At 39.6% G+C, this 24,047-nt stretch overlaps 1 protein-coding gene across 2 annotated transcripts in view; it reads right to left on the reverse strand.

Annotated features, from left to right (window-relative positions):
* CUNH12orf56 (chromosome unknown C12orf56 homolog) overlaps positions 1 to 24,047 on the reverse strand; it is a 112,956-nt gene that overhangs the window by 14,944 nt on the left and 73,965 nt on the right. For both annotated transcript variants that reach the window (XM_029561451.1, XM_008829161.2), the window contains exons 5-9: positions 20,484 to 20,557; positions 16,483 to 16,627; positions 11,287 to 11,393; positions 10,075 to 10,164; positions 599 to 719 (exon numbers count right to left, since the gene is read on the reverse strand). In XM_029561451.1, the coding sequence (XP_029417311.1) occupies positions 599 to 719; positions 10,075 to 10,164; positions 11,287 to 11,393; positions 16,483 to 16,627; positions 20,484 to 20,557 (537 nt within the window). The remainder of the gene's footprint in view (positions 1 to 598; positions 720 to 10,074; positions 10,165 to 11,286; positions 11,394 to 16,482; positions 16,628 to 20,483; positions 20,558 to 24,047) is intronic.

Here is a 24,047-nt window from a genome sequence, read left to right on the forward strand (position 1 = left end):
CAGAAAATTTGTTACTGAATATGTCAATGCTATTGTAATGGAATGCTTCTTCTAAGTATGTGGTTATTAAATAAATAATTAACTGGGGGAAAAAAGCTCATATTTTGTAATTTTAGAAGAAAACAGTTTAGACCTTCCTACTAATAGTAAATACTTATACTGTTAAAAAAAATCACTATATAAATCAAACTTTTGCCAATAAAAAAAATCATTAAAGAAAATAAAAAAAAAAAAAGAATGAGCACTACTTACCTGTTAAAGAAGGTAAATTAAAGTCTAAGTTGACCCTAAACTTTCTATTTTGGGGCAATTAGACCTCTAGTATGGAATTACATGTATATGAATATTATACACAGAGACATTTGAGCAGCTTTATGTAATTTGTAAACAATGCTATTTTCCTTAGTACATTTACTCAAAAACATAAAATAGATATGCTAATATCAACAGAATAGCTAAGCTTTTATGTTAATAACAAAACATGTGCCCTTTGATGTAAGCTTCCTTCTCTATCCCTCAGCACACGGCCCACATTAAAAGATAAGAAACTACATCCCCTTATGTTATATTTAATCTACTTCCCAAATTCCCATCTCACCTCAGCATCGAAAGACGCTTCAGCTGAAGTTGAATCAGCCACCAACTGGATATCAAACACGGGACATTTTGGAATCTTAGGCTTGCTAATTAAAATGACCAAGAGATTAAATAGTGTTCCCCTAAAAAAAAAAAAAATATAAGGCCATTAATGGGTAAAGTTTTAAAAAGAAAAACAGTGAAGTCAAACTTACTTCTTGACTGGGGTTTTGGACCCTCAGAAAAATAGATGAATATCTAGAAATAAGAACTACATTATTTTTTGAAGTAAGAAATTTAAATTTTAAATTTTGAGCTTAAAATTTTTTTTTAATTTTAAGCTCAAAGAAAGTATTGTTCTAGAAGTTCACATAGCCCAGAAAGCATAGAAAATCTAGATTTAAGGAAAATTTTGGTGATTTCAAGCATAGCAATATTTTCCAAAATATTTTTTGGATTATTATTTTTAAGCAATGTTACAATCAAAATAGATTCTGTAGTCAAAGTTAGTATGGGGAGCTTGGTTAAACTAAGTTCGTTAGAAGTACAAATATGGAAATAACTTGGGAAGAGGAAAGAAGAAATGGGTAAGAAGGAGGAGATGAAGACGTAGAGAGAACTGAAAGCACTGTAAAGATAGGGTAGCAAACTGTTATCATAAAAATAGATAAAAAGAAAAGCTGAGAAAAAATAAAAATGAAGATGAGGCAAGATGTTACATGTCTTAGAAAGCCATTGTCTATTAATCATATTCTTTTTTTAATATTTTATTATTTTTATTTTATGTGTATGCGTGTATTGCCTGCATGTAGGTAAGTGCACCCGTGTCGTGCAATGCCCACGGAGGACAGAAGAGGCTGTCGGATCCCCTAGAACTGGAGTTAAGGAAATTGTGAGCCGCCATGTAGGTGCTGGGATTCAAACCCCGGTCTTCTGCAAGAACAGTCAGTGTTCTTAACCACTGAGCTATCTCTCCAGCCCCTATTAATCATATGCTAATAAGTGTATTTGTGATATAAAATTCCTTTACACAGTGCTTTCTCTGTTTCTTACACATTTTTATTTATGGGTACACACATTATACTTAGCTAAAATATTTCATAATTTTAAAATACTGATTATTGGGCTGGAGAGATGGCTCAGCAGTTAAGAGCACTGACTGCTTTTGCAGAGGACCTGGGTTTGATTCCCAGCACCCACATGGCAGCTAACAACTGTCCTTAACTCCAGTTCCAGGGGATCCAACACCCTCTTCGTACCTCCAAGGGTACGAAGTGCATAACATGGGTGCACTTACATACACACAGGCAATACATTCATATGCATAAAACAAAATATTTTTAATGAAGCAAGTACTTTACCCACTGAGTCATCTCTCTACCCTTAATGTACAGTATTTCTTAAATTCTCACTAGACTCCAAGTTTTGACTCCAGAACCCATTTTTAATAGAGCATTTTAAGGGTTTTCTGTACACTAAACACAATGAACTGTTAACAAAAACAGCATTAAACCTGGTCTTTTCCTTTCAAATGCACCGTAACTGTTGATTAACCACAAGCAAGTCACTTACATGTTACTACATGCTTGATAGTATATGATCATTATTTAACAACGTAAAAACAAAAAATAATCACAATTCAAAATGTGCATTCTGAGGAGCTGAGAGTATAAGATCATGTTCTAATGCCAAATATACTCCACGTGTGGTTGAAAAGGAGCTGAAAGCAAGCCGCTAGAACATTAACTGCCTGCCTGGGCACGGCAGGGCATATCTGTACTCCTCACTGCTGGGGCGGCTAAAGCAGGTCGATTGTTTGAGTCCAGAAGACCAGCCAGATCAACACAGTGAGATGATATTTGTAAAAAGGGCGGGGTGGGCTAAGCTATTGGGGTGATGATTCATGCCTGTAATCCCAGCACTTTAGAGGCAGAGGCAGGAGGATTAGAATTATTCTCAGTTACATAGTCCAACCTGAACTAAATGAAATCTTGTCTAAAAAAAAAAAAAGAAAGAAGAAAGAAAGAAAGAAAGAAAGGAAGAAAGAAAGAAAGAAAGAAAGAAAGAGAAGACAAGAGGGAGGGGAGGGAGGAAGGAAGGAGGGGAGGGAGGGAAAGATGGAGAGGGAGGGAGGGAGGGAGGGAAGAAGACCACCTACCTAAGAGAAAACAAAATAGCTTTGAGACAAACTAGTAGTGAAAGAGTTTAAGGATGGGACAGTATGGAAATTCTCTACAATCATAAAGGTAACTTTCATAATAAAATAAAGAAGACTATAAACAATCCTTATTTCATAATACTTGAGCCTTCCTGTTGTTTTATAATCATTTAAATCATTACATAGTCAGAAGCCCATGGTTAACCAAAATCCTAGAAAATATACAATTCCTTTCCTTTTTCCCCAACTCAAAAAGCAAGTCTAAGTCTTAATCACGTCACCATATTTCTCAAAAAATCAGGATAGATCATTTATGATACCTATACCTTCTGCACTATTTAAAATGGTCAATCTGGGGGCTGGGGACATGGCTCAATTGGTAGAGTGCTTACCTAGTGTGCACGAGGCCCTGGGTTTGATCCTCAGCACTGAATAATAAACTAGGTGTGATGGCACATGCCTACACTCTCAGCACTTGAAGGGGTGGAGGCAGGAAAATCAGGAGTCCAAGGTCATCCTCAGCTACATAGTGAGCTTGAGGCCAGCCTAGGCTACATGGGACCCTGTCTCAAATAATAAAATAAAATAATAAAACAGTCTAGCTTACTTTTAGAAAATACTACCAAAATTTCAATAGAGTACTCCTTTTAAAAATTTTTTCTGTGATTGTCTTTGTGTGTGTGTGTTGTATATGCATATGTATGTACAGATATGCTCCTGCACACAGACATACATGGAGGCCAGAGGGAAGATGTCAAGTGTGCTATCATTTTCTGTCTTATTCCCTTGAAACAGGGTCTCTCAGTAAACCTGGAGCTAGGCTGACTACCAGCAAACCTCAGGAATCTTCCTGCCTGTGCCCTGTCCCCTCTCCCCTGGCTTTGGGGTTACTGGCAAGCACAACCTTGCTAATACTTTACTTCAAGTTCTGGGGATTAGAACTCGGGTCCCCATGCTTGCTCTTACTGATCTCCTTACCCGCAGAACACTCCTTTTGGAATCTTTTTCAGGTATTAAGTTTGAATTGATATTCCATTCACTGTTCTATTTAATTATAACCCTTTATTCCCAGTAACAGAGTCTTTTCAAATCTAAGAGAAGGTACTCTAAAATTCTGGGTCACTTACTGTGATAATATATGAATTCAACCATAACCACAAAAATATAAGAGTATGGCACATTTCAAGAAGAATGTAGCAAGGCAAGTTGAGTTAGCAAAGCGTCCACTTACAAAAATAATAAAGAGAAAATGCTAAAATGAATAAATGCTTTTTATTTGCTCAAATAGAACTTAGTTTGAAATCCACCCTTTCTACCAATTCACTTAATTTAAAATTCACTTGACTGACAATTTTAGTCAAAATGCTGGTTTCATCCAGAAAACAGAGACTCTTAGGATTGCATCACAGGCTTAAAAACAGTTCCAACACTTTAATAGTTTTATTGTTCAGAATGTTATTGTTTCCAATGTTTGAATTTTCAGTACATTACAGTATATTCTAGCGTGCAGTCTTTGAAGGTTAGACTTAGTCTGTGATACTGTGGAAGGTGGCCTTCTAATGCAGCTTCTGATCGTCCCATCCCACAGCACAGGTATGTATAGCCTCTACAATCCCCTGCCCTGTGTATGGGCAGGACCTGTGACTACATTTGGCTATGGTTCTTATGGTATATTAATTATATTACATATTATATTAGATGATAAATGTGAAGGGGTTTTGCACATACAACTAAGGCCCCTCATAGTGACTTTTTAATTAATAAAAAGGAAAGCAAACTGGTTGAGAGCGATCTAATCAGTCAAACCCTGTAAATGAGGGCCTTCCCTAAACTCAGAGATGAGCCCTTCCAAGAAAGAAGCCCCATGAGTTCTATAGCCCTTCTCCCAACCCCACCCAAATGAGCTCAGAAGAGACCTGCAGAGCCAAGTGCTGTGGCTGAAGCTTTGGGAAACCCTGAGCAGAGGACCTGGTGAAACCATGCCCAGATGTTTTTGTTTTTGTTTTGTTTCTTGTTTTTGAGACAGGGTCTCACTATGTAGCTCTGGCTGGCCTGGAAGTCACTAAGCAGACCAGGCTGATCTTGAACTCACAGAGATCCACCCGCATCTGCCTTTCAAACACTGGGATTAAAGGCAGGTGCCGCCATACCCAGCCTTGTGCCCAGATTCTTCATTCCCAAGAAATTGTAAGATGATAATTAAATGTTGTTTTAATTCAGTTGGCTTATATAATTGGTTATGAGGCAGAGAAGACTAACCTACATTTCACCTTCACTGTTCTCATTGATACTATGAGTAACATGGTAATCCTATGCCTATCAAAATTACCTATAAAATTACTATAATCAGGCTACTATAGCCACTGAACATACCTACTGAAGGATATGAAAAGAATTAGTCTCATTAGGAGAGAGGATTATCAAGCTGACACAGGCAAACCAACTTAGAACAGGTAAAGGCCAAACCACAACCAAGGTAGGGTGGGTTTTTTCAACAAGGATAGAGCAAAGTAGAAACCAAAAGGTAAAGAAGAGAAGACAAGATTTGGCAGTAACTTCAGGACGAAGGTGGCAAATAAACGTTAAACACTCCTGCAACTCCATCTTGGAGACTGGGGAAGTGATAGCACTGTCAGCCACAGGAAGCAGAATGCAGAGTACGTAACAGTGCATTTCTCTCAATTATTATCAAGCAAAGGTCAGGAAATCAGGGTCTGCAAGTCAGCTCTAGCCCACAACTTGTTCTTGTAAATACATACTTCTTTTTTCTTCTTTTGCAATGCTGGAGATCTAACCCAGGGTCTGGTGTATGCTAGGCAAGCATTCTACCACTGAGCTACGCCCTGGAAATAAAGCTTTACTGGACCACAGTTGTGCCCATCCATTCTGTACTGTAGAGCATTACTTTTGTGCTGTGATGTCAGTCTTGAGTAGTTGCAGCAGAGACGACAGGGACTGAAAAACAGCAAGTCTCTACTGTAAAGTCCTTCACGAGAACGTTTGCCCATTTTTCTGTAGAGGACAGAATTCCCATAGTCCCTGGTACATCACAAACTAAGAAACATTTTAATGTATATTTTTATTGAATTTTTGTGTATTTCATACAAAACATCTTAATCATCTTTATGACTTCCTCTATCTGCACCCCCCGTAGCCCCGCCACCGGATGTCATGCATTCTGTCATATGTGTTAAGGCCTATCAAGTCAAGTTAGTATACCCAGACGTCCTTCAGTGCAAGTTCATTCACTGGGGACTAGTCAGGTTCATATTCATTCTCTCTCTCTCTCTCTCTCTCTCTCTCTCTCTCTCTCTCTCTCTGAATAAATCTAAAAAGAAAAGAAAAACCATGGCAGTCACTGTGACACAGGCCTCACTCCGTCCTACCCCACAGGTCACCTAGCTCCTTTGGGATCTGCTTTCCCTGAGCTGCCAGCTAAGTGCAGCTCTCAGTCCTCAGCAGAGAAGCTTCTTTTACAGTCAATGTGGAGACCCACAACTGGTCAAAACTGCAACGAATGAGACACTATGAAGTGCACAGCCCTAAATGGGACATCTCTATCATGACCTCTCCCTATCGAAGGTCAGGTGTCATCAAGAAAGAGGGGGCCAAAAGATTCTATGAGGCAGACGCTGTGGAGGACTACTGTGAAACAGTGTTTTCTACACATGACAGGCCCATTATACACATGAACTCACAGCAGCTTTGGCTCCATGCACAAAATCAAGCCAATCAAAACTCCCAGCATGGGACTAGAGTGATGATGGCTCAGTAGTTAAAAGCACTGGCTGCTCTTGCAGAGGACCAGGGTTCATTTCCCAGCATCCCCATAAAACTATCTATAACTCCAGTTCCAGGGGATACAACACCTACTTTTGGAGAAAAACCTACTTTTGTCACATCCATAGACCTCTTCTGGACTCTGTAGGCATTGCACAACATAGGTGCACTTACATACATGAAGGTAAAACACACACACATAAAATTCAAACAAATGAATAGGGGCTGGAGAGATGGCTCAACAGTTAAGAGCACTGACTGTTCTTGCAGAGGACCCAGATTTAAATCCTAGCACCAACATGGCAGCTAACAACCATCCATAATTCCAGTTCCAGGGGATCTTCTGACCTCTGCCGGCACTGCACAAAAGGGTGCACTTACATAAATGCAGGCAGTATACTCATACACATAAAAATAATAAAATATTTTTAAATGGATAAATAAACTAACTGACCTGGAAGCCTCCTCCCCCAATCAGAAGATGGTATGCAAACTGCCTAGAGAGAAAACCAATCAATGGTCCTACCCAGTATAAAGCCTATGAAACACAACAATGACCAGTCCAGTAAATAATCTCTATTGGTACAGCATTGCACTTTTATCTAAGGGGCAATGAACAACTGTCTAATTGGACTTTAAGGCCCACTTGATAGAAGGGAACTCATGTGTTGTACTGTAAACATGGTCAAATACACACGACTGGAGATGGCATAGACTCCAGAGAAAAACCTACTTTGGTCACATCCACAGACCAATGTAATTTCTTACAGATCCATATATTTACAGACAAGTGTACTTCTCATCACTCATCAAAGACACTTCTGTTTACAATAGATGGAGACTATGATGAAGTTCCACAACTGTGTCAAATACAGAGAAAAAATGTCTGTGGAGTGCCCAGCCCTAAGTGACACATCTACAATGCAACCTCTACACCGAGGGCTCAGGGAACATATTGGAACAGGGGGAAGAAAGAATATTAATGCATCTCTCAGCTCTCACCAGTGAAGCATCCTCATGCAGCAGATGGTGATTAACCAAGAGAGCCACACTGACCAAAGGGCAGAGACTAAGAATCTGCACAGTGCTTATCCCTGAATAAGACACCTATATCAAACCTCTGCCACCCAAGACTTGGGGATTATTTCAGAAGGGAAGAGTGGAAATATTCTAAGAGCTACAGGTGATGGATGACCACAAGAAAACAGTTTCCAAACAGCTTGGAAGTTACTTGTATGAACTCATAACGGTGACAACATGTGCAAGACCCACACAATCTCAAGCCAGACAAAATCCCAGCATAGAAGTGGGGAAGTTGGGTAAGAAGCCCCAACTTTAGCTGAGGAACTACTGGCAACTGATCATTGCTGGGAGAGGGAGAGTCAGTTTTCTTTAAGAATGGGGCATTTAGAGGCCGGGTGTGGTGGTGCACACCTTTAATCCCAGCACTTGGGAGGCAAGACAGGCGGATCTCTGTGAGTTCAAGGCCAGCCTGGTCTATATAGTGAGTCCCAGGACAGCTGTCTAAAAAAAAAAAAAAAAAAAATGGGACACTAGATAGGTTAACCAGGCTCCAATGGATGGATCCACATCAAAGAACATTATACAAAATTGACTTGATAGGCCATAATACATATGACAGAGTACATGAAAATGGGTAGAGGACATTAAGAGGGGTGCAGACAAGGGAGGGGGTCTAAACATGACCAAAATAGTATGAAATTCACAAAAATTCAATTAAAATTTAAAAAAAAAAAAGTAAATAAATGAAATTCCAATGGATGGGGAGGAGCTCACAAAGCCCCAGCTGTAGCTAAGGAGCTAGTGGCAACTGTTGACTGCTGGGGCGAGGGGCACCTGGTTTCTTCAGGGATGTGCCCATGGTAGGTTGCCCATGCTCCAGTGGACAGTCCTACACCAATGTATGCACATAACAGCAGCCAGTGATTAAAAGAAAGAGTTCCTAATATTGAGAAGGAGATGTGGCTGAGGGGTAGGGAAGTGTTGAAGGGAAAGACTGGGGGGTGGATTTGATCAAATGATTGAAACACATCTCACATGTATGACTTCTCAAAGAATAAAGAAAAGCATTTTTTCAACGTGGCAGAATAAAAAGAGAAGAAATGTAGGTCCTGGCTGACCTCATAGAGAAAAGCTAACTGGCCACTTTAGACTGCCAGGTAGGAAAGGTATACATGTCTGTATTCTTTTGGACATACATTTTTTTTTTGAGTTTGACAGTTTCATACATGTATATAATTGAATTTTTGTTGTTTTCACCCATTACCCTCTCTCACCGCCCCCACTGAAATTCTTCCTCTTCCCAACAAGTCCCTCTCTGCCTTCAGACATTCGTGTGTGTGTGTGTGTGTGTGTGTGTGTGTGTGTGTGTGTGTGTTCCACTGTGTTTAACTAGGGTGCTTACTTGAGCAGGAATGAGAGATTTTCTACTGAAGCATAGGTAGCTCATCATGTTGGCCTTGTATTTTAAAATGTCTTTCTTCCAACAGTGCACACTCTACATTAATAAACCCTACAAGGTCATTCATTTCAAAGTCACACAATTACATGCTGCATGACAATGTTTTGGTCAATGACAAACAGCATATTCAACTGTGGCCGCATAAAATTATAATGCAAAAACTTTCAATCACATGCTAAAGCTGTGGCCGTCATAACACTGCAGCACAGCACATTATGCACCCTGTGGCAAGGCTTCTGTCAGCAAACACACTGTGCTGCAGGTCTTACAGAAATACAACACAACACTCATATTAGTACAGAATGCTTGATTATGATAACAGTAATGTTACTGGTTTAAGGATTTGCTGTACTATGATTTTAATCATTATTTTAGAATGTGCTTCTATGTTCAAATAAAAGTTTACTGTAAGACGGTATACTGTGTTATATCAACAGCAGCCTCAGACATCCGAGTACAGAATTTCTCGCTTGCACCATGTGCTCTTGGCTTGATTTAATCATGTGTTTTGTTTATGGTGGCCCTGGGAACAATAAGTTATACTCCCTGGATATGTATACAGATATACGTATATAGTCCATATAGCTTATATATGTGTGTGTGCGTATATCTTATAGAGCCTAGGTGTCTAGTAGATTATACCTTCTAAATTTAGATAAGCAGACATATCCCCATGGTTAAGCAACTATACATAAAAGATATGACTACAGTAACTTCTGCTTTTGCAATGTAATTTTTCTGTTGTAGATGTGAGCACACCCTGAAAAAGCTAGTGGAGATTCCCTGGCTTTTAGTGCATGATGGGACATTTGGTCTTTTTCAAGTTCACTGAACTAGAACAAAAGACATTATGCTAAGAAAAATCTTTGTGCCCCTACTGATCGGAGGGACAGAGAAAACTCAGCATGTGCCAATTAATGTACTCATCACAGAAGGAATGGAGAGACAAAAGAGTGAAATATACTTTCAAGGGGGTTGAACAGAGAAGTTAGAGTGAGCTTTGGAAGACACTCAAGAATGGGTAATGGTAGAAACGACACTGTCCCAATGTCTTCCTAAATCAAGAACAAAACCTTACTTTTTAGTTGCCAGTGTGTTCAGGCGAGATGATTCAATTTCTGTTTCTCTGAACATCAGTCCTAGGGTCTGTATAATTTCAATACATGCCCTAGAAAACAAAGAGAGAAAAACGGAAATGCATGATTATGTGAGGTCAGAATTTCACGAAAGCAGTTCTCCTTGAGAGAAGTGCTTTCAGATGTCCATACAGAAAAAAGCCCATCAAATTCTACACATCACATTGCCGACACTGACTGAGTGCTGGTCTGAGGTTCCGATACAGGAGGTCTGAAGACATGCGGAATGAATTAGCAATAGCTACAGGTTAGGACTGAGTCACGGTCTTCCTTTATTTAATTCTTTTGTCTTATTCTTTTTTGACTGCATATTTTTCCAAAGTTTTTAGGATAATTTTAAAATTATTTTTAATGTTTCATTTTCAATAGGTAAAATGTGGGTCAAAATATCAACCATATAAAAAGAAATGCAGTGAAAAAAAATCTCTCCTTCAGGTGTTCATCACCCTTTGGGGCGGCCAGTGTTACTAGTTCTTGTGCATCTTTTAAAATTAAAGTCAAAAATGTTATTTAAAGGCTGGGCGTGGTGGTGCACCCCTTTAGTCCCAGCACTTGGAAGGCAGAGGCAGGCAGATCTCTGTGAGTTCAAGGCCAGCCTGGTCTACATAGTGAGTTCCAGGACAGCTGGGGCTACAGGGAGACCCTGTCTCAAAAAGACCAAAAAAAAAAAAGCTATTTAAAAACATATATGCAGGGGCTGGAGAGATGGCTCAGCCACATAGTGGCTAACAACCATCAGTAACTCCAGTTCCAGGGGAGCCAATGCTCTTTTCTGACTTCCACAAGCATTATACTCACAGATGTGCTTAAATATACACAGGCAAAACACTCATACACATAAAATAAATTAAAATTTTTTCAAAAAATTCTATTTGAGAGCTAGGCATGGTAGCATAAGCCTCTAATACAAGCACTTGAGGATAACAGGATCACTCTGAGTCCAAGGCCAGCTTGGTCTACACAGAGAAGCTAGGCTATTCCGGGCTACACAGCATGCTGACTAAAAAATTTTTTAAATTAAAAATAATTTTAAAAATCATGTGAAGCAAAACTTGCAGCACCATTAGTCATTAATACTACATATATTTTTTCTAATATCTTCCACTTATCTTTACCTTAGGGGAAAGATATCTGATTATCTAGTTAGTACTTACACCAGTTCATCAGCCCTTTGGCTTTTATTTTGAAGTGCATTCTTATCCCTAGACTCCGGCAAGTACTCATGAAGTTTGTTCACTAGGAAATAGAAAAGGTCACTGGTCTGCAGGAGGAAGTGGGAAAGGGGATAATTAAGACATCAGCTGTTAAAATTCTGCCCTCACATAGAAGGACAAAGAAAACATCTCTTCTTCAATTAAAGAAGTGATTTAAAACACTTTCATTAACACTAGCATAATTCAAACTGAAAGCATACTTTTTTACTCACCACCATCCTCCTGAAAGATTAAGAGCCAAGGGATGTCATTTAGGCCTGGCCTGGGCACTGAGGATGAAAGTCATCCAGAAGTATGTGTATAATCTCAGGCAAATCAGCTACCTTGGAAAATGGAGCCGCTAACTCCCTGCCTTTCCAAAGTAATTTGGCCATTGCACAAACATAATAGGCAGAAAAACTCTTATTGAAACGTGCTGACTAACACTAAATCGAGTGTGTAGCACCGGTAAAGCCAATAAAAACAGTACAAAAACAGACTTACTAATACTTGTGATAATGCATTTGAAATACAGACTTCATTTCTATCTGACTACTCAAAGCTGAGCAACTAGTATTTTTTTGCGTTCTCATTCAAGTTCATAAGCATGAAAATAAGTACTGGCCCATAAAATCGGACGAGTTGATACAAGAAGCAGTGCAATCACTTCTCTTTTCTATTCCTCTGTTGTTCTTTTTCTCCCTGGACTTCAGATGACTAGGAACAACTTGGCTATTTAGACAAGAAGGCGTATGTGGCAGTTGTTTAAGTGATTGGCCTAGGAAGAGGCTGGGGACAATGGTGGGGAAAGGAAAAGAGCAAGGGGAATGGGATGAATATCCAGTGCTCTCAGAGTTCTTGTGCTTACCCAGCATCTGTATGTAAACTGACAGACTGTAACTGTTTAGCATACTCATTCTGGAGCCAGGCTCCTAGAGTTCAAATCCCGACTCTGCCACTTGTTAGCTATATGGTATTTCACAGGCTATGTTCCCCCTAGTTCAGTTTCCTCATCTCTAAAGTGGGTAAAGTGGGATTAATATCATTTCATGGAGTTGAAATTAGGACTAATAAGATAGTATTGGCAAAATCTGAATAGTGCTTATCACATTGTAAGATTTAGTATACATCAGTAAGTATGAACTCTCACCTGCTCACTGGTTCAAGAATTTCAGTCTTAAAATTTTATCCATCTATCTGGAATGAAAGTATTATGCCCAAAGAAGCCAGACTCAAAGAATACATAGTGTGCCATTCCATGTTAGTTGCATGCTAAGACAGGCAGTTCTAATCTATAGCAGTGGCCAAATACACGTCAGCAGTTGCCTGAGGCCAGGAGGATAAAGCAACTGCCTGCCTCAGGAAACAAGGCAGCCTTCTCGGGCAACAGTCATCTCCTAAAGTTAGTACTATATGGATATCTACTCTTGTCAAAATTCTTCAAACTTCATACCTACCCTTGACGCCTATTACCATGCCCTACACTGATTAAGTATGCAATAAATGCTGAGTTGTTAAAGTGCTGTGAGTAATGCTAGAGAGTGACACTGTCCAATATGGTAGCCACTGGCCATGGTGGTTCTTTAACTGAATTAAAACTAAAATTTTACTACTTTGGTCCTTGGCCACATTTGTGTTCTTAATAGCCACATGCAGACAGTGTTTATTAAACTGAGCGCCACAGATTATAAAACAGCAATGAGGGTTCCATACACAGAATTACCTGGGAAATAAAAAAGACCAAGGGACCATAGTTCGTCACTGAGGCTGACAGGAAAGAGAGCAGTGACATTTGAGCTGAGGCTTGGAGGATGGGCAGGTCTTTGCCAAGAGAAAATGAAAGGAAGACATATACTACAAAATTCAAACAGCAGAGAAACAGATGGAGGGCCAGAGAGAACTGGGTGTTCAAGTCATCCCACGCAGCTCAAGCGCTGAGAAAACAGATGGGAGAAATGAAAGACTGGGCTGAGTGCTGTTCAGCCTAGTCTCCTTCTCTTTCTCCGTGTCCTCTGTGCCACAGCCAGTTCTCCCTGCATCAGGCCTGTTTTAAGACTGGAAATACTTAAAAGGCCTCCAGACCAACACTATGATGCTCAACACTCACACCCTTCTTCCCATCTAACACTTGGGTGTTACTTCAGCTCTTCTACTTAAATATCAACTTTATATCCAACCCCTAACCATGTTCAGGTTGTCTAAGTGGGCTTCTCTGGGCCCTACTTCTCATGTCCCCCATCCCCTGCTTTTCCAGTCCTCTCCTAGCTGTGGGTTCTACTCTTGACAACCCTTGCTTCTGGTCCCACTCTTTATATTCCATGAAGAGCCTGTCGCACACCTTAAACAAGTAAATCATCACAATGCCAAATGTTTATGGGTAATCTCACCCACATGCTGAAATACCTATGTGTTTCAATTTGCTCACTTCTATGTGGAGATAAGTCTTACTCTTGTACTCTATCCCTTCTTCAGGAAAATCTACAGCTGGATTAGTTCTCCAAACACCTTTCCTATCCAGATAATGGCTCCTTATTGATTACCCTGCTGTGCTAAAACAAAGGCCATGCTTGTAGAAATCTGGAACTCATGGCAGTCTGTTCCAGATACTTTCAGCTCATGTATAAGCATATGTGGATAGGTGGTTATTCAAGAAAATTTAAAAGAATTTATTACCAAAGGTTTATTTTATTTTATTGAGACGGTCTCATATAGACAGACCAGGCTGGCCTCAAACTCCTGATCCTCCTGCCTCTACTTCCCAAATGGTGGGATTACAGGCATGTATCCCCAGACATTTTGCAGTGCTAGGAATCAAACCCAGGGTTTCCTGCATGCTAGATAAGCACTGGAGCTACAACCTTAGCTCCTCAGAGGATTCTTAGCTTTGTTTTAGAGATGCATGTAAGCCTAAAAGCATGAGAGAAATATGATACTGTCAAGTGACGTTAAAGAAAATTGGCAAACTTCCAGAAAATTCTAGTCCCTTGCTCATTTTTTTTCTCAATTTATAATGTTGGTGTCCACAGTGATCAAATTAGCCAGTGTGGGTGACCTATGGAGACAGCTTCAAGAGACCCTGTGATTCCATGCTCTATGGCCTCAAAATTTTTGACACTGAACAAAGGGCTCACACTGCCATTTTGCCCTGGCCCCTCCAACATATGAGAAGCCTTTGAGAGGGAACTGACACTGATTCTAACCACTCCAATATCTATCAAAATACCTGAAAGCAAATCCTGAATCCATCACTCTGGAGTCCAGCCTTGGAAGACAAAAGAAAAATGAGGAGAACCCCAATAGAGGGATGCTTTTGGAAGCCCTTGTCAAGAAATTCCAATGGATTCTCATATGAGCATTTGAAAATTGCCCTGTTCTGACTTTTTTCTGGTTCCCTATAAGAGTGATTGTAATGCTAATTACTCTTGCCTTTACTTCTCCTTCACATCTCCTAGTCATGATTCAAGGACTTTCTTTTCCCCTTAGAGATAAGAGTTATGCAATTTGGGAGTCTTTTAGATAGATGCACTGAAGGAATACCCCAATTGCCTCACCATGCATCCCTGTTCAGCATGGAAGAAACCAGAGCTGTCTGTGTCCCTATTCCCTATTGGCAATTTGGGTAACCTCTTCAGAGGATGGTGTGATAAGAATAGGAGGTAGGAATTGGCTAGGCAGTTAGGGTAAAAAGACCCCAAAGAAAAGTAGCCAGTTTCTTGGCTAAAAGTCAAAATGTCCTTGTGCCTGTCAGGAACATACTCTGTTCCAAAGGCCAAAAATGTTGAAAGTATTTGGGAGCTTGTATCTAATCCTTAAAAGATTTTAGGGTTACCTCTTCAGAGGGGGGAATGTTAGAGTAGCCAAAAGCCCCATAAAAATAAATAAATCAATCAAAGAAGAAAGAGTTTAAAAAAAAAAAAAAGAAAAGCTAACACTGCAGTGTTTTATTGTTCAGTTCAGTAAGGAAAGCCATAGGAAGTTTTTGAAGAAGCAATTCTATACAACTAGGGTTACATATTAAATATACACTGCACTGTATGGGATGTTCTGGAGGAGTTTACCTGCATGGAAGATAATCCCAATTTCTTTAGCTTTTCCATAAAAATTTCATTTCCATTTTCATAGTAACTTGCTTGGTCCTTTTGATGCCTGATGCCTATCTCTATATTTTTCCACAATCCTCTGAAGTCCTAGAGTCAAAATGTGAATGGTGTATTTCTAGGGAATCTACCCCTCACTGACCATTTTAGACTGCACATACCGCGTCAGACTTACCTGAGTCTTAATATTGTCATAAATTTGACATTTTAGTCTCTCTCTAGCTACTCTTTAATGTAATTAGCGTAGTTGACCATCCTGATTTGAGAGCTGTCCCAGCTATCCCATGTTCCAAGAACTCCCTTAAACCCAAAGCAAACTAGAAGAGCTGGCTGTCCTCATCTGGGAAAACCAAGGTGGTTATTCATCTGCACAGCACCTTGAATCACAGCACCTTGAATCTGTCTTGAATGACTGGTTGGTTGAATGAGCTCTTCACAACTGCTCAATAAGAAAATGGCAGCTGTATGTGAGACCAGTGGCCAGAATCAGGATGCAAAAGATAGCCACTGACATAGATGTGGCCCTAAACATGGCTCACCCTTATCTTGGCCTCATCAGCACATCACCAATACTTACCATGGCTTCTTAACCCCATCCACCGAAAACTGAAAATGAAGGTTCTATAATGTACCACAAGAACCAAGTTGCTAGGATTCCCTGGCGGGGGGGGTCACTTTTTTTTTTAATGCCAGTCTTATACTCAATTTTTAAATTTTGTATTTTTACTATAGGGAAATCTGTTCAGTAAAACTTCTTAAAATCTGCTTTCCTTATATCTCACATGCCAAAAGTTTTCCCCTACTATCTCTTCTTTGACAATATCCACCCAACCCACTTAAGTCGCCATGTATGATGCGTCCATTTCTTTCCATCTTCTCCCATACACATAAGCACTACTGATTACTTCACACATTTTTAAGTGTTAAGACATAACTGCATTAAATATAATCAGCATTTTAAATACAGCATCAGAATATAATGCTTGTTTATATTTTAATTTATGCTTAAATTTGACAACCAAGTGAAACAAGTTTTAAAGATTAAAATCATAACACCTACTTTCCAAAAAAGCCTTTTCAGGATGAAATTTTCCTGGGCTGCTACTTTAAGTTCTGTTATTAAACAAAGCATCTTCCTCAAAGTATTGTCTTTAAGAAAAAGTTCAGATTTAAGTTGACTGAAGTGCTTAATTTTCTCCTCAGATCTACAGAAACACATAGAGAAAAATCATGTAAAACATAAGAAACGATAGTTCATGGATATCTTAATTATTGAAATATTGTAAACTTTTGTTACTAATGGAATTCTAACACAGCTTTGTACTCTGAGCTTTAGTATTTATGAGTCGTGAAGCCTCCCTCACCACTGACCTGCTCTCTGACTTGCTTTTCACCTATGCACTTGACAAGCTGGAGAGCTCCTGCTGTCCGTGGTAAGCTCACTTTCACAGCATCACTCATATCATTTACCACAGGTAATGTTACTTGCTTAATACTTTTCCTTCGATCAAAGCAGTAAGCATATCTACAAAGACAATTTTGTATCACTACTTGGCAGGGAAACCAACATCACTTGGTGTAAATAGCAGGTAACTGTAAAGGAGGCATGAAAGCTCCACCTTCCAGACCAAGGCCAACTCTCCAGAAAGGACTGATGCAGAGTCAATACCAACAGCATAGGGCTCACAGGTGCTTCCTGATGAGAGCAGACTATCTGAAGAGAACTGCTTTTCCACATGGAACTCTCAGTGTGTGAGAGCACCCCCTCAAATCATCTCAGTCGTTGAAGCATGGGCATCCCACTCTTCAGGAAAAGACTAATGCTCAAGACCACACGTTTTCCTTAGAGAAAATAGCTCTGAATTTGATTCAGCACAAAATCTTAATCCTACTTAAAACGTTAGATTTTTTGCTATTTATTTTTAAATCCAAATACACAGGAACTATTTGGGGGCAAGGGGACCACCAAGGGAGAAAGAGGCCGGGAAAGGCAGTGGTGGGTGTGAATAAGAATAAAATATAGTGATATATATGTATCAGAATGTTACCATGAAAACTTTCTTTAAATGCTAGCCAAAAAATTAATTTTAAAAAGGGGAAAAAAGTATTATCTGCTACTCAGTCTATTTTCAAATCCCTCTATTTGTCTTAGGATTTTAAAAAAACATTTAGTTTGTTAAAGTCAGGGTCTTGAGCTAGAGCTATAGCTCAGTGGTAGAGTGCTTGCTTAAGCCCTAGGTTCAACTCCCAGTAGTGTCAGAAAAATACAAAAATAAAATCAGGAAAAAAAAACATGTAAGAAACCTCTGCATATCTTGTCACTAAGCTTCAATAGTTTTAACATTCAGCAAATGTTATCTATTCCCTTACACACGCGTGCTTTTAATTGATGTAAAATAAGCATACCATAAAATTTACCATAGTTTTAGGTGTGTATTTCAGTGCTGATCAGTGCATTCAGTGTTGTACAACTGTCACTACTGCCCATTCCCAGGGCTTTATTATCTTTCCAAACAGACATTCTGTACCATTAAATGATAACTCTCCATTCCTTTCCTTCCCTCCCCCCACGCAAGCCCCTCGTGACCTCTGTTCCATTTTTTACCTCTGCTTTTGCCTATTCTAGGTACCTTATATAAGTGTAATCATATACTATTTGTCCTTTTATGCTTAGTTTATTTCACCGTCTTCAAGATTCATCCATATTGAAGCATATGGCATAATTTCCTTCCTCACACTGCTGACATATACCCACACTTTCCAGTCAGATTCAGGTTTAACTTTCAACAAAAACACTTCATAGTGCTGTGTGTTTCACATCGCATCAAATAACGAGGGACAAAGGCTAGTTGTCTCACTTAAGTGATGCTAAGACTCATCATGGGGTTAGTTATGTGCAATACGACTGCTCCATTGTCAAGTTCCTCTTTGCCTTTTTATTTAATGCTTTCATCCCCTGGGTATTGTTGCATGGATCTATTAAAACTTTCACTTCCATTAGCTGGACTGCTGTAGAAGGGAATTTGCCTTCATTAACTAGGACTATTTGGTCATCCAGACTGATTACAGTTAATGCAGAAAAGGTGCACATCTTGCTATCTGTTTGCTGTTTTTGAGAAAGGGACTAGAGCCTGACGGTCTGTGTGTTTTATTTCTGTGGTGGAGACGCAGGGAGCATTTCTATGATGCATCATCATACCCTACTGAGTTTTTATAAGTTCACTGGGTTTCAATCACCCCATTCCTTATTTGTCTCTTCATTGGTTACTGGGGGGGGGGCTTCATGTGTGAGCACCTAAGACCTTTACTTAGAGCCCTGTTCACTTTGTTTTCTGGTATAAGCTGTTTTAGATTCATTTTGTTTGTTTCCCACCCCAGACCTGGAATCAACCATTCTTCTACAAAGCTTCACTTTCTTCTGGTGGAGAATATGCATATTTTAGAATTAACTTCCTCTTAGTTCATTTTCATGACCTCCAGTCTACCTCACTATCATCAACCTCTCAAAATCTGCCAATGACATAATATCACAGGTGTTGATATCATCAATTCACTGACCACCTGCTACATCCACAGTCCTATTTAAGTAGGAAGAACCAAGATTCATAAAGCCCATTGCTTACCTTCAAGGGGTTCACAATCTAATAAAAAGGAAAGTCAGGCTACAAGTAAATTCTATAGTCTAAGACCAACCAAAGATAAGAACGTGCTAGAATTCTGACATCTGGGAATTCACTTCCTTATCCTCACATGTAGGGACTTTCATGATCGTAGTCTCCAGCTCCATCTTGACTCATTTATTTATTCATCCTATAAAGGCTTGGTGCAGCCTACTGTGTACCAGGAACCAAGGCATAGTCCCTGCTCTTAGGGAGCATGCTGAATAACAGGGCAGCAGACAACCAAAGAAGCATTCATAACTTGACTGAGGAGTGCTACACAAGTGTAAGCAAAGATTATGGAGAGGTCCTAACTTAGCTTTGAGTGGTCAAGAAAAGTTTTTTTTTTTTTTTTGAGAAAAGTGGAGGCACACTAAGACCTTATGAGGTGAAGGAACTCAGGAGGGGAAGGAAAGAATAAAATGGGGTTCCAGAAGGGAAGCTAGCAGGGTAGGGCCTGGAAAGAAGAGAAGAGGTTTTCTGAGAGCTGTGACTAGTTCATTGGGAGCAGGAACTAGGACCTGAGTGTGAAGGACAGAGGAGCTGGGGAAGGAAAAATAAAAGACATTGTGAACATCACCTTATGAGGTGAAGGAACTCAGGAGGGGAAGGAAAGAATAAAATGGGGTTCCAGAAGGGAAGCTAGCAGGGTAGGGCCTGGAAAGAAGAGAAGAGGTTTTCTGAGAGCTGTGACTAGTTCATTGGGAGCAGGAACTAGGACCTGAGTGTGAAGGACAGAGGAGCTGGGGAAGGAAAAATAAAAGACATTGTGAACATCTCTGTAATCTGTTAAGAGTTTAGACTTTCACCTAAGGGCAAGGGGAAACCATTCAAAGGGGAAACCATTCAAAGGGGAAACCATTCAAGGGGAAACCATTCAAAGGGGAATTACATGATGAGATTTGTGCTTCAGGAAGACCTCTCTGTTGGAGAACAGGCCGGAGAGGCGGGAATGAAGGCAAAATGACAACCAGGAAAGTGCTGTAGGAACCCACAGCAGAGGCAGCTGAGAAGGGTGTGGTCTCCAGATATGCTAATGAGGCACAACGAATCATGGGGAGATTGGCTGAACATGGAGGGTGGTAAAATGAAGAGAAGAAATGAGGGTAACACCAGGACTCTAGGACCTGATAATGGTGACATCATTCCTTCCCTGCATTAGAAAAAGACGAAGGCGAGGGCCCAGAGAGAGGATGCTGAGTTCTCTTTTGAATGTGCTGATTTTCAGATTCATGTATGAGGCTATGGCCACTGGATACTTGTGTTTACAGACCTAAAACTCGGGGCATCGAGTTGAGGCAGAAGTATAAGTGTGAGTCAACAACACACACATATCAGCGTTAGAAGAGATGAAGAGGTGTGATAACCTCAACGGAGAGGTTATCACACCACCATTCCTTACCGATACGGCTTTTGATTTCCAATAACATGGCTGTGTGCACTAGCATATAGGGGATCTTGTAAAAGAGTAGCTTTCTGCAAGAGGAAAAAAGTGGGAGTTGTCAGAAGTCTGGTTAATGGAAATCAATTATCTCTACTTTTAGTCAATATCATATACTCTTTAATCCCTCCTATGGTGTGACCTATGATTTATTTATATAACTCATTCTAGAATTTGATAACACCATGGGGAATTTTCTTCAATAGCTATGGTTTTTAATAATTAAATATAACAAGTTTTCATTATATATAAAATGATTTATTTGCAGGGCGTGGTGGTGCAGGCCTTTAATCCCAACACTCAGAGGCAGAGACAGGTAGTGCTCTTTGAGTTCAAGAACAGCTTGGTCTACATAGTGAGTTCCAGGCCAGCTGGGGCTATGGGGAAGACCCTGTCTCAAAAAGGCAAAAAAAAAAAAGATTTATTCATGCTTGCTTCCTCAGCACATATACTCAAACTGAAAGAAGATGGAGCCCAGCATGGCCTTTGCACAACGATGTCATGCAAATTCCATATTTTTGAATTATTTTTCAAGTTCAAACAATTATCTAAATGCATGAAGTAAAACATAAAAATTCTGTTTCTCCTTCCCCGTCTACCCCACCATTCAAAGTAGATATTACCCTTTTGGATTTTGTCCTTCCAGAAAAATATAAACATTATATGCATTTATATTTTTTATAAACTATGACACATTTTCATAATATAGATTTAATCCTAGTTCAACTATATCACACATATTAATCTGGAACTTTACTTTTTCACTTACAATATGTAGACAGATTTTCTTCTCTGTGTATATAGACTTATAATTCTTCAATGATTACCATAGCATGGATATCTAATACTTTTGTTAACTATTCCCTTATTAATGGGGTTAATTTTTCCTAAAATCTTTAGTGTCTTAACATTTTTAGTTTAGTGTCTTAACAAACTTTAGTGTCTTTCCCTCTTATTCTTAGTCCTCAAAACAAAGTGCTCAGGGGGCTGGAGAGATGGCTCAGCAGTTAAGAGCACTGGCTGCTCTTGCAGAGGACCTGGTTCAGTTCCCAGCACCCACATGGTGTCTGTTACTCCAGTTCCAGGAGATCTGATGGTCTCTTCTAACCTCCATGGGCATTGCATTACATACACACAGGTAAAACATAAAAATAAAAATAAATAAATAAATAAATAAAAATAGTGTTCAGAAAGTTCTCTAGATAATCATTTGTGAATTTATTTATGTTTTTTTGCTTTGGTTGGTTTGGTTTGGTTCTTTGAGACAGAGGCTTTTGTTTAAGTCTTCATAAACAGAAGGGATTTCTGAACAGATCTTGATTTGCAGCTTATTCTTGTCCTATGCTTATTAGCAAAGCAGGGTAGAGATTGAATAGTGCCAGGGGAACTATGTGCTTTTTCTTAGTGCTTTGTCACTGTTCCATGTTTCAGAAAAACTCTCCCTTTTCCCACTCTTCAAATGTTTGTCTTAAATCTACATATTTATTGTTGTTATTGTTGTTGTTGTTTGAGAAGGAGGAAGAGAAGGAGGAAGAGGAGGCAGAGGAAAGAAAGGCAAGAGAAAGAAGGAAGGGAGGGAGGAAGGGGAGGGGAAGGGAGGGGAGGGAAGGGAAGGGAAGAGAAGGGAGGAAGACAGAGACTTAGAATATTAATATCTATATTTTAAAAATTCATTCTCCAACTATTCCTGTTAACTTAGTACAGTGAGAAAATACAGAAATAGGGGCTTATGACATTGCTCAGCAGGTAAATGTGCTTTCAATACAAGCCTGATGATCTGAGTTCAATTCCCTAAATTGAACCTTCCTAAAGGTGGGAGAGAGACAACTTCACACCCTGCCTCCTATATATCATACACACATATGCACACAATAATAATAAATAAAGTTTTTTTGTTGTCTTTTTTTTTTTGAGTCAGGGTCTCCCTGTAGCCCCAGCTGTCCTGGAACTCACTATGTAGACCAGGCTGGCCTTGAACTCACAGAGATCCTCCTGCCTCTGCCTCCCAAGTGCTGGGATTAAAGGCATGTGCCACCACGCCCGGCATAAATAAAGTTTTAAGAAAGGAAATAAAGAAACAAGGCAACAATGCTGAATTTTAGTCAAGGTCTTTGTCACCCACCTACCTGCAAAAAGTACCCTGATGAGACTCAGCGACAACTTCCCTCCTTGTCTCCTCAAAGACCCAGGTTCTTGTCCTTTTCCAGAAGATACTACTCTTTAGTAAGCATTTCTCCTGACTGCAAAAGCATAAATAAACTGTCCCTTTGCTCATCTGGTGCAATTTTGTTGTTGTTCACTTACATGTTTATTTCATATATTCACAGGATGTAACCAGGAAATAAGTAATTCTCAAAAAGTGGCCTTGAATTCCAGCAGACGTTTCAGGATAGTCCAGTGAATGTTTAGAGAAGTGACAAGTCTTTATAAATAAAAATATCCTTTACAAAAGGACATTTTTTTAATTGATGCTCCTCTATCTACTGGTTTGGTTTTTTTGCCAGGGGAAATTTTTTTTGGGGGGGAGGGGGCTCCCTTTGTGGTCTCCAGATGATACCAAGGAAATCGGGATACCCTCTTGGGGTTCTTTAGCAAGGTATAACAGGGTCTCATGATACAGCCCTGGCTGGCCTGGAACTTACTGTGTAGACCAGGTTGGCCTCACAATCCCAGAGATTCGCCTGCTTCTGCCTCCTGAGTGCAGGTATTAAAGGCGTGTGCTACTACACCTGCCTCTTGAGGTTTTTAGTCTCATTAATAAAAGAATTTCAGAACAGGCTGAAATGGAAGCTCAAGGACAATTTTATTACAGTTTAAAAGAAAAATGCCAGGGCAGAAAAACTGTAAATCTTTACAAGCTGCACAGAGGAGAATAGAGATGTGATAGTCATACCATTTGAGTTAAGACACATGGCAGACAACCAGCCACATGGAGGGTACTTTAGAGAAAGGAAGGAAGTCTAGGACGCCAAAAAAAGCATCCTTAGGCTCTAGCCGGCATCCAAAAAAGGAAAAGAAAAGAAGAAGGGATAGATGGGCCTCAGAAACCCAGGCAGACCCAAAAGAACCTCATGTGGCTTGTAGAGACTGCACTAGGGAGCAGGAATTCTGAGAAGGAAAAGTATATTGTCTCATTAAAAACTAATTATTCTTCCTACCTCTTTAGCATAGCTTCAGGTGACCCACCTTCTGAGGTGACCCCTTAGGTTGTTGATTGCCCAACTGGAATATTAGGTCTGCACACAGGCTAGAGAGTTCATCCTCTTGAGCAAAAGGAAATGGTTTTCCCTTAATGGGCCCTTGAAGCTTCTGTGTCACTCCTCTCTCTGAAGGGCTAATCCCCAAATCACTTAGGAACCTGTTTGCTGACTATTTTTTTTTTTTTTTTTTTTTTTTTTTTTTTTTTTTTTTTTTTTTTTTTTTTTTTTTTTTTTTTTTTTTTTTTTTTTTTTTTTTTTAAAAAAAAAAAAAAAAAAAAAAAAAAAAAGAGGACGATAAATCTTTCACTGTGATATATCAAAATAA

This window comes from Nannospalax galili, unplaced genomic scaffold (assembly GCF_000622305.1).
Source record: "Nannospalax galili isolate Female #2095 unplaced genomic scaffold, S.galili_v1.0 scaffold110, whole genome shotgun sequence".
Lineage (NCBI taxonomy): Eukaryota > Metazoa > Chordata > Mammalia > Rodentia > Spalacidae > Nannospalax > Nannospalax galili.